Source organism: Cygnus olor, chromosome 17, assembly GCF_009769625.2.
Source record: "Cygnus olor isolate bCygOlo1 chromosome 17, bCygOlo1.pri.v2, whole genome shotgun sequence".
Taxonomy (NCBI): Eukaryota; Metazoa; Chordata; class Aves; order Anseriformes; family Anatidae; genus Cygnus; species Cygnus olor.
In genome coordinates, this window is record NC_049185.1 from 15,107,730 (window position 1) to 15,119,808 (window position 12,079).

At 38.1% G+C, this 12,079-nt stretch overlaps 1 protein-coding gene across 2 annotated transcripts in view; it reads right to left on the reverse strand.

Annotated features, from left to right (window-relative positions):
- Positions 1-3,143: 3,143 nt before the first annotated feature.
- Positions 3,144-12,079, reverse strand: part of PITPNB (phosphatidylinositol transfer protein beta) — a 29,843-nt gene continuing 20,907 nt past the window's right edge. Inside the window, exons 9-12 of one of the 2 annotated variants that reach the window (XM_040576630.1) lie at positions 10,137-10,247; positions 7,805-7,927; positions 4,619-4,705; positions 3,599-3,754 (exon numbers count right to left, since the gene is read on the reverse strand). In XM_040576630.1, the coding sequence (XP_040432564.1) occupies positions 4,658-4,705; positions 7,805-7,927; positions 10,137-10,247 (282 nt within the window). In that variant the 3' untranslated portion in view covers positions 3,599-3,754; positions 4,619-4,657. Of the gene's footprint in view, positions 3,755-4,618; positions 4,706-7,804; positions 7,928-10,136; positions 10,248-12,079 lie in introns of both variants that reach the window. The other variant, XM_040576629.1, reaches the window with a different exon arrangement.

The following is a 12,079-nucleotide window of genomic DNA, read 5'->3' on the forward strand; positions in this document are numbered from 1 at the left end:
CATTTGGAGTACTACATCCGGGTCTGTGGCCCTCAGCACAATAAGGATATGGACCTGTTAGAATGGGTCCAGATGAGGGCCACAAAGTTGATCAGAGGGCTGGAGCACCTCCTATGAAGAAAGACAGAGAGCTGGGGAAGTCGAGCTTCAAAAAGGGATGGCTCCATGGTGACCTCATTGCAGCTTTTCAATACTTAAAAGGGGCTTGTAAAAAAAAAAAAGAGGAGACTTTTTACTCAGGCAGATAACAATAGGACAAGGAGGAATGGTTTTAAGCTAAAACATGGGAGAATTAGATCAGATGTTAGAGGAAATTCTTCACTCAGAGGGTGGCGAGGCACTGGAACAGATTACCCAGAGAAGTTGTGGATGGCTCATCCCTGCCATGGCAGGGGGGGGTTGAAACTAGATGATCTTTAAGGTCCCTTCCAACCCAAACTGTTAAATGATTCTATGACTACATGCTGCCAAAGACTATATATTAAGGAAAAAAAAAAACAACAAAACATCAATGGTTCCTGAAATCCAGCAATTTCAGCAGATTTGGTAGCCCACAGTCCATTTCCAGATTTCTCATCCCATAGGACAATGGTTTTAATCAGTGTCAGCAAGCTCCTGCTCCTAATCTTGAGGCCAGCTAACTTATAAGGAGATGTATCTGGTCACTGATGCTGCCAAGACAGGCCCGCACTGTCAGGACAGACACACAGATATTTTAGCCCTTTTTAGCTCAAAGAGCTGCCTCATTCCTCTCTTCCTTCCAATGGGGCAGGCCAGGGAGTCTCCAAAACCAAGGCAGCTGCAAGTGCTCTCTGCAGCCTTGCTGGGCAGGTGAGGGCCATGAACCATGGGCAAGATGGGACCTCCTCTTCAACACCGTACCTGGATCAGGGGTCACTTGCAGCTCTGCAATCCCTTCTCTGGTCCAGACTCCACCACTTGCTTGTAACTGCTTCACCTTTCCCAGCCTAATACATATCTTTGCTCTTATGACCACAATAAATTGACACACAACAGAATCATCCCATGCAACCTATTTGCAGCTGCCTCTGATAATTTTATATTAAAGTTTCCAGTTCTTTCTCCTGAAGTCTGTTCTGAAGCTTTGCATATCACTGACACCAGAATAAACAAGCCTGTTAGTTGCTCAATCACTCCCCCCTACCTGCCGTATACTTATATATCTTACCCCAACTTAAAAGGTTTCTCAGATGTCTTATCCAGGGAACCCGAAAATTTATTTGCCACTTCCTCAAGTATTCTGTAAGAAAGTTTGCACACTACTTCAGTCTGAAGGAGCCACGTTTTTGTAAATTAGCCTCTACACCAGGGTAAGGTGACTTTTATGCTTCCATTTTCTAATGTCAAATTGGCACTGCTGCTGACTCTTCCTTAAACCTATAAATGTTTTCCACCCCATTCACTCTGAGCAGTGGGATGATCCTTTCCTTACAAAGGCAGAATACAGAATCAGCAGTACCTGTAACATATGAAGATATACCAACCAAAGCACCACTCTATTCCAAGAATACCAGATGCAAATGTCTGCAAAAATTTAGCCTGGCATATTAAGGTAGGAAGTCATAACAATGAAAGCAAACCACCTTCTCCATACTCCAGATAATGGCAAGGTTCAAGCTAATTATGTGTTACTCTGCTTGAAATCCTAAACCAAAACAGATATCCAAACAACAATCCCCCACCTCAATTGCTTCTAACATACAAGCACACATTTGAGCTCACAACCACTGAAGCTCATCCTTCGAGGACTTCCAACCTTCTCACACAGTTCAGTAAAACTAAAGTGCCAGATCATTAGCAAACCACAAATACTAACACCTAAGACAAGAGACAGAGCATTTTATCACCAAATTTATTTAAATTTCATTGACTGTTTTGCTGTAGGTCACACCAAAGTCTGCCAAAGTAAACTCAACATTTTACATTCACTGCAAGATTCTCTCAAATTTTCACAAGTCCAATATGAAAGTTGTAGGGTCCCTTTCCCTCAGTTTCCATTTTGACTCATTTTTGACTCATTTTAATGACAGTGGGACTTGTATTCTACCATTGAAAGAGAACTGAGACCTTAGTTTTCCAGGTTTGCAACAACCCTCCTTTTTAAATCATGTGTGTATGTACATATATTTGCAAAACCGACCTCCTGATGGTACAGAGAACAAGTATCATTTAATTGCTAATTCAAACAGGAAAAAAAAAAAAGAAAAAAACAACAGCTTTGCAGCATGAAGGACAGAAGGTGAAATTGCACAGAAGAAATGTACAAATGTCCACTTGCTGGCAGGCACTTCAGTGCCCAGCCCTCACAGCAGATGCATGCAGTGGCAGGGTCAGCCATATGGCAGACCTGGCCCTGTTACCCTTCAAGTTTAGGCAAATATTATCATTGATGGTTGCAGAAATCAGATGACTCCTTCTGTAAGCAGCCTAAGTGAAAAATGGTTCTGAATAGTTGGATGTATGTGAGATTATAAAGATGGATGCTTAAGCACGGATTGCCTTACCGAGGTTTCTGGGGACACCAGGCAGTATTAGAACTTAACTAGTATTTCTAAAATAATTTTTCTGATCTAGCAAGCATTTTGATAATATATACCTATGATACGCTCTATCTCAATATTTTCTTAAAAATGCTGAAGACATTTTCCTATTTGAGTTATCTACAGATCACCTTTATTACACCATCTTTTATGTGTCTACTCCTAACAAATATCAGAGAAACATGTTAGATGCTACAATTTAAACTTTCATAATATCTGAAAGTATACATCTCTTTTTAAGTGTATTTTCAACATGAAAAGAGCTAAAATCACCATTATATTCCATTGTGTAATGTGTGTGAAATCAAGACCATTTGCATAGCTTCCAAAGTGAAACTCTGGAAAATTGCAATTTTTATTAAGAGTATTACTTTAGAGAAGGTCTATCTGCCTCCATTTTCACTGCATGGCCTAAGATATACTTGAAATATTGTTGGTTTCTTTGTCTAGAAAGCCAGCTTCCGGAAAATTCCAAATTGCAAGTATTTTATAAATCACCAGCCATTTTTTCTTAATCTTGCCAATTTTAATGAAGAAAAAACATTAGCATTTGAATGTACAAAAGTCCAATAAAACATGATTTTTATTTTTTTTTTTAAATCAGTGAATGGGTAAAGTTTGAGTCAAACTCATTCAACAGTAAAAGTCTTCCAATTTCCGCTAATAGAAATTTCTTTCTGATTTGACTATAGGATAATGACAATCCAGAAATAATAGCTATAAATACATTCATTGTTCCTATTCCAAAATGACGACATAGGGAAGACACAAAATTGAAATCAACTTATTTGAATCTGTTTCTTTACACTGAGATATGGGCAAGTTATAGAGTGACTCAAGACAGGAAAAAATGTAAGGAATAAATTGGTCCAGTATTGACATTCATGAAACATACCAGTTAACATAAATCTGCAGTTAATTCAACCTTTAAATGACACTACTCAGTTGATTTTTATTTGCTTCAGGTATACATAATGAAAGCAGTTTCCTTTGCATCTTTGCTGAGGACAGGTATAGTACCCTGGAGACACTGTAACAACTCCCTTCAGTATGCATGTGCGTATATATAATTATATACAAATAATCATGCATCCACACACACATTTGTATATCAACACTGCATGTGATGGTTAAATCCATCATCATTCATCGTTGGCAGCACTTGTTCCTCTGACTTGGCCTTGATTACGTAACTGTGGAGAAAGAAGACACACAATTAAGCATTAACAGTTTATTTGAATACTAAGTTCCAAATAGATAGTCTCATTAACCTCCAAGAAATATAGGGCAGGCCAGTCAAAACATCACCAGGACTGAACAAATCATACCAAAGCAATGCGAGATTTGTTAGGGAATCTTAATTTGGGTGCTATCCTCACTGGTGGACAGCAGCTCCAGTCTGAGAAACCTCAAACCAATCAGCAGGATTTAAAAAAATGCTTTGGCTGGGGATCCCACCTGCAGTATTAAAACAGTCACAGTGGGAAATACCAACATTAAAGTAATAGACACAAATACTTAGAAGTCTGCAAACCTCTGAAAACCCTGCTTCCTGCAGTAATAATTTTAATATAATTTAGTATTTATAAATATCTGTATGGAACTGGATTTTATGAAGTTAACACGCTTTAAAGATGACAGCCCACAGTTTCCCTCAATTATGTGGATTAAGTCCACATATCGTGTGATACTGACTTTTCTGATTTGTGCCCAGAAAACTACTTGCAGGCTTCAGAGCTCAGTACCAGCATGGTGATAACAATGGTCACACACTTTGGGTTTCTGCACTAGAGGAGCACAAAGAACTGGGTTACACTGCCAGTGTGTAAGGCATTCTGCAACCAGACTGAGCACCTGCAATTTATCAGTGTCCATGTACAGAGAAGGTCTCTTATGTATCCTGGACACAAAAGGTCACCTTCAGCTGTTGATCACATCGAGGTTCTCAAACAGGTGTGAGCTTACAGCCCAGAAGCATTGTCTAGATATAATTTTGCCAGCAATTCCCATCCATATATTAGTCACTTTTCTCCTTTTCCATCCAGCAGTTGACTTACACAGCTTGATTTGCCTCAGAACCTACAGAGAGACCTCCTCTAGACGTCAGCAGCCAATGTGCCTCGAACGGAACCCTTCTTACGCATCTAAACGTAAAATAAAACTGTGAGCTACCACGTAAAGAACCTATCATACTGTGGTTAGTACGAGAGAAGTAACGATCTACACAGCCAGGACTACTTTCCCTGGCCAGGACCAAAACCAGAACCAGCCTCAGCTGAAGTTTTTTGGAGACTGGGAATACAGAGTGTTCCTTTTCCATGAGGAAAGCCTGGGAACCATACAGCAGCTGTAAATGATACCCCTTAGATTTTTAACAGGCCATGATGCTTCAGCTCAGAGCCATACTGCTTGAAATACCCGAAGACATGAGATATATCACAGTGCTTTTGCAGGGTCAGATGCTCTTCTATTATGCACTGATTAGCTGATGTGTATTTAATGAGGCACAGGTGCTCCTTATCTCCAGAAGCCAGATACATAAAACTCTAAGTGAAAGAAAGAAAAAAACAAGAAAAGGATGGGCTGGGATAGAGAAACTCTGGAAGAACACTGATGAGGATTCAGAGAGTAACAAAAAAAGTAACAAAAGCAGGGACCCTGACAATAAAAATTGACTTAAGATGAAGAACAGGACCAAAAAGGAACTGAAATGTCCACAGAATCTAAATAGAAAGATTAGCTTAAACTAAGAAGAAGAAAGGGTGTTAATGACAAAAGGGAATAGCAAAACAAAGCAATGTATTCTACGGAAATGTAACGCTGCCAATATTAGGAGGCTTGCTTTCTGCAGTTGTTTCTGTTTAAGCATTGTAAATCTACATAATGGAACAGCGTCAAAAAACATTTCTCTGTAGAGATGGAAGCATGAACATATTTTTGTCAACATGTTAAGTACCCTACCACTAAAGTCCTTACTTCCCAGTAGTCCAGGCCATAGAAAAAATGTTTTGTTGTATATCTGGGATTTAATGAAAGTTACTATTTAGCACAATGAAGTAGCTGCTTATGAAACACAAACAAACTATTTGGGGCAAAATTAATGCTCACGTTGTATTTGCAGTGACATTTTTGCCTTTAGGCTATTTTTCAAAAAAAGGTGCATGTCACCGCAAAAACCTTGGAACGGCATCATTTATACGTATTTATAGATACCTCTATCTAGTTAAGAAAAAAATATTTTAGCGGTAGGTTTTCACTTCTCTCACATTTCATAACACACATAGAAAAGCTGTGTTAGTGTAACTTATCAACGCATTTTTCTCATGAAAAATAGACTTTTTCAAAAAGTAATACATTTAAGTTCTTGAAAGTAAGGTCATACACGACAAGCTACTTGAAATAAGTTAGTTCCATTGCTCAGCAAAACAAGAAAAATAGTATACAAGTAGGTTTGATATTTAAGAACAAGGATAAATGTTACACTCGAGAAACATGAAGTGGGCTTTGCTTAACTAAAAAGAGTAGCAAATGTTTTGCAAAAAGTATTTAAAAGAACAGTTACTTACCAGTGAGAACTGTGAAATAACATTTGCTTTACGGAAGACAAACATCCAGAGACACAAAAGGGAAACTTTCTCATGCACAGGGCTGCATCAAGCACTGCTTACTCTCTCCAATACATACCTTGTATGCAATACTCACACTGCCACTATCCTTTCTCAGAGAAATTGGATGAAGTCCGTTTCATTCCAAATAAAGAACTATGGGTGTGCAAAAGAAAACCCTTCTGATAAAAAATCAGGTATAGAGAGGAAAGTGGTTACTCTTCCTCCTTCATAGACACCTAGGAATAGGTGGTTCTAGCAATAGATTCTGGCATAAAGCAGAATTAAAGAAGAAATCCACTTGATTTGAGAGAACGCCTTCCGTAATAAAAAAATATCCAAATGCCAATAAGAAAGTACTGTGTTTGCAAGAGTGTATGGACATCATTCTTTTCCAAAATATATTCTGGGAGCTGCCAAGGCAGACAATCCCTTCAGCTTATCTGAAAAGAAAGTTTGGTTTTACCAGTTCAGACCATCTACCTCTTAACACACAGAATGGTGAAGAAGTACTTCTTCCAAACTCACAAAACATTTCTACACAATGCAAGATGGCTCCACGCAGTTCATAAAGACCAAACAGAGAGAGCATAACAAGTGGGGATGGAGGAGTTACAACTAGTTTTGATACTAAAAGAAAAGATGTGTTAGGCTCAAACCACATAACGCACTTTATAACCACCGTCAACAGTAGGTCAAAAGCATAAGACAGTATTTAAAGCTGTCCGGCAGCTGAAATGAGTTAAACCATGCAAAAAAGCAAGTTGTAGCTGAAGGCACATTGTGTCCTGACAGCACCAAGACAATGGAAGCAAAATGACAAGCTGAACAGGTTTGGGGCATAAAGCAATTGGCAAAATGGGAAGAAAACATAATTGCAACTCCAGACTGCAAAGAACCTAAAGATAGCTGGACTTAGAACGAGAAAGGCTCATGCCAAAGGTTGAGCTCTGGATAGAGACTGTAGAAGAAGGCTTCTTGCTTAGCCTATGATGTTTCTCTACCTCTTAAAAGAAAGAGCTGGGAAAGTGCCCAATGGATGGATTTCCTTCTAGCCCTCAGTCCAAAGAGGGATCAAACTAAATATATTTGATCCTCACAGCCCCTAATGCAGGAAAATTGATACCGCCTCAAACCTGTTAATTTTACTGTTTTTTTTTTCTCAAGTAAAATTTAGTTTTGCTGTGCTAATCAGGATGAGTGCAACTGTTGTCACGTGACATAAGTTTGCTTCACATGTTTGAAGAGAAAAAGTAATCATGTCTAACAATGATTAGAAACGAAACAAAGCAAAACGAGATGACAGCTCTACCTGACAAGTGGTAAACAGGCACTCAAAGGGATTTTATGTAATGAGTATGATAACATAAATGAAGAGATGGGCAATGTAGACACTTCAGATTTACTGACATCAGAAATATTTACCTTACAGCGACTTCCATCTTAACAAAACACAGCATGCAGAAGCTTGAAGTGCGTGGTTCTGCATAGGAGAATCTTTAAAGGGGCTATAATGCTCATCAGCAGTTGCCCAGATACACACAAGGGAATGTACACAACTTAAATTGCTTCAATTTCTAACAGTCTAAATGGCATAGCTATAGACAACACACAACATCAGCCTTAAGGAGGTCTTACCGCTTCCAGCTCCTTTTGGGTTTCATCCTCCATTCTCCTAATGTCTTCCATAGTCAGATCAATCCACTTGTCAATCCAACAGAACAGCTGGCGATGAAAGTTGGTAAATATCCTTTTTTCTTGCTTTAAGAAGATAAGTAAACATTAGATACAGGCCTGCATTTTGCCAAAGACTGGTGAATTGATTGCAGCTATTCATTTTGAAAAAGTATAATCTTTAGGTGCATAATGTTTCATACTGCTAGAGGTTTTGCCTCCTCACATTACTGGATCCTATTTAAAGCCATATTAATACTCACATTTTAAAAATGAACAGACTTCACTATCAAAAAAAGGTTTTGAAAAAGGTCAGCAATTCATGTTACTTGAAGATCCTGAAGAATCCTTCTAAAATCTGTTCTACCCAAGACAGCACCAAGCTGAAATAAAAATGGCATCATAACAGCTAGAATGTTTAGCTTGCACTGTGTAAAAATCTAGACCAGAACTGTCACGGGCTCTGTGCTGTTAAAAAAAACAACAACATGGATGCTCAATTCCTGAGGCAGAATGAAGCAATATGGGGGGTAGTTCTGACTCCAAAGATGGCACACTTGTGATTTGTACTGAGTCAGCATCTCAGCAACACCTGATGTGCAATTTCAAAGGTACAAAACCCTTGAGAGTACAGATATTTAAGCTAAGGATTCCACAGCCATTTCATTACAGCAAGCATATCTGGGTTCTGAATCGATCTCAGTAAGAACACTGTCATTGTGACTCAAATTGTTAGGTTTCACATTTTTAAAATACTGCTGCCCCTAAAAACACAGTGTTGTGCTGAAGATCTGTACTAGCCCAGTGTAGCTCTTGTGCCATGGAATTTTAACTTTTACAATGTTGACTTGGAAGATGAAAGAGGTATCATATAAATCATCCCATTTGCAGAATTATCACTATTGCTTCTGGCTGCTCTGATAAAAGCAGTCATGCAACACTGAAATCTATTTCACTACTAAAACTCAGACTTCTGCATGTATTCAATTACCCAGGTTGCCACCTAAAGTTCAGGTCTTGTTCATCTGCTCCCATTGCATTGTTAAAGCTGCTGACTGTCCTCAAAAACAAAGCTGATCACCTTTAACACACAGTTCTTGACAACTGGCAGAAAGAGATCAATTTCCTCTGAAGAATCAGCTTCAATTAAAGCAAGGCAAAAAAAAATAAAATCTTATCTTCACGTATTCCCCTCATCAGATCACAGAATCAGTCTTGGCTCTTCTGGTAGCTTATTCCCAACCAGTTTTCAGTTTGAAACGTGTAACGCACAATTCCTTCCCAAACCCACCACCACACCAAAGCATCTCCTTTCCCTTCCTTTGTACTGCAGATATCACAAACTACCTTCTCTATCCTATTCTCAATTATTATTGTTTGAAGCTTTTCTCTTTTGCTATCATCACTATTAAAATAACAAGACTTTTAATGTAGTTTGCTAGGTAGTCCACTAACAGCTGAACGCCCTGTTTACCACAATGAAAATGGTCTCACTTGTGTTGTCAGTGAGGAAACACCATGCCCAATTGCTACTGGAATATGTTTTTGTTACTCACTTTTACAGCACATTTTCTCTGGATTGAAGAGAACTGGAATGGCAGTCTAGATCAAACACTTTGACTACACGTTAAGTTTACATTCTGAATGTTTCGACTTTTTTTTTAAATTTCAAAATTCATATTCTGATGATAAAGTAGTAATGAAATAAGATGCACGTATAATTTGACAAAACACTAGTTGCCAACTAAAACCTAGTGTATTGGATTATACTTGCATCAGACCTCACTTTGCAAGCATTTAATTCCAGAGATATCAAATACTGTAGAATTAGTACAAATGCAAGAACACTTTCATATGAAAACTAGAAGAGAAGATACTAAAGAAACACCAGTACATATTTTATGCAACTTTCAACTTATGAGGTCAAAACAAATCAAAGATTTGTCAAGTGCTGTGGTTTACAAAATCATGAGTTAAACTTATATGACACAGACTCTTTGCTAATATTTTTGCTTTTTTAGCTTAGAGCGTTATTCTAGTGTACCATCAGTGAAATATCACTGCTGGTAGACCAAGACACAAATGGTTCTGTTTGCTGAAGAAATGAACAGGAACTGCTTGACTGCAAGCAACAGGAAAAACTTCTACACTGTTTCACCTCAAAAAAAAAAACCACCACCCACCACCACAACAAACAAAAAAACTCTGCCAGAACAGAACCACCATGCCTACCTACCTGCCCAACACCAATCCCAACTCTCCAGCAACATCAGTGTTTTTTTTAAGAAGCACTTACCTTTTGTATAAAGTTTTCAACTTTGTTCTGCAGTCCCCACCATTTAAATTTGATAGTCACCAACTTGTAAGCACACATTTTAGGACATTCTTCATCAGTTGCTAGCTCTTTCTGTTTACAGATAAATGGAAAGATTTATTGTTAGAAATTATCATTCTAGGTATTAGAAAATGACTGCACTGTAATCTCAACATAGGATAACAGGGATTAACAGACAATCAGGCTAAACCTATAAAACAATTCCATCCATACTGCAAGCATATACTATAAATTTAAGTTTTAACATTATTTTCATTTTCATGACTTAAACTATAATATACTTTCAGGCATTTTGAGGGGACAACGAAGCTTAATTATAATAGCTAGTGCCAACTTATTTTACACTTCTGGGTCTATCACCTACAGGCAATTATAACCTGAGTTGTACTAAGTTTCTCATTCTCAGTATGATTGTGGAAAACATTCGCACTAAGAAAAAAATCAGATAATAAAAAGCACAGAACTACCCCTGAAGTTTACTTCTCACAACAACATCAAACAACTTCATTTCAGTCCTGCTTTGCCTATATGCTGCAAAAAGAAATTGAACCCTGGCATGCTCTCCCCTATTCCTCTCTTCCTCACCTTCCTTCCCCAAAGACAATGACAGAAGGGTATGTCCTTACCCAGGCACAGATGTAATTTCTAGTTGCGTGGCATAATATACATGTGTTTTGCATAATGAATTATCAACCTTCTGACTGCTACTATAGAATAAACCCAGGAACCTCCCATCATCGGCAATAGGTGGCCATAAGACAACAAACTCCACTTCAAAGACAGGAGCTATGGCTCAAGGACTTTGTGTAGAAGAAAAAGAATCCCCAGAACTAACTGAGGGGAAATTCAGGAGATGCCCACCACCATCTCCTCTAACTCCTACGTTTCTATCAGAGTTCCTACTTCCAAACAAGTTTGAAGTACCTGTAACATCACGCACAGTGATTTTCCTACAATTCAGGCAGTCAAATTTATGTAACAGAAGAGACTATGTCATGTTTTTGTCTAACAACACGTTTGGTTACTGCAGCCCTTCTAAGAGATAAAAAATAAGGTAGGTTTAAAACAAACAAACAGAACTTAACCTACACCTGTGTGTTTGGCTTGAATAACAAAAAATTACTGTATGAAGTGCACAGATTTTTATTCTGCCATAGATGTTTGTTCTTCTTTCCTCCTCAGGGAACAGGCAGGAGGGCTAATACAGGAATGGCCTATTCGGGCCTGTGTGACCCAAGGAAAGAGGGGAATCACTTTTTTTATTGTTTAAAAACAGCTGCAAAAGGAGGAGAACTCTGACTGCCTGGAACTGGCAGCACTGAATTTTTATGTTCCATTTAGTTTTGTCCTTTTACTAATGCCTGGACATAGATTTCTGCTGTTTAGGAACACAAAACAACAACAGCACTTTGTTTTTTTTTTTTTTTTTTTTTTTTTTTTGTGTTCATGAATAGAACATCAGTCTTCTGAGGATAACTGGTTTTCATTCAAAAGCTCTCTGGTGATGCATATTAGTGCTAAACGTTCCATGTTAAATAAATATACATTATTGACCAAGATCTTTATACATACCTTACAATAAATCTTGTTAATTTGTGCATGACTAACAGCAGTTGTCCATTGAATTGTTAAAAGAAATCTAGTTTAAAAATGCCCTAGATTATTTCTGCTTTGAAATTTGTTGTGCATACAGCCTACCTGAGAGTCAGTTCTCAAGCATGACTTTCCTGTAGTTGAATACATAAGCAGAGCAAATTCCTACTGGATGTAATTTTATGTGGTAAGCATTTACCAATAGTCAATAATGTGTGCAGAAAGGTGGCACTAATGCCAAGGAACTTTCACAGAATGTTATGTCTCATTTAAAACAGATTTACTCCATTATTCACTAAGGACATGAAGGA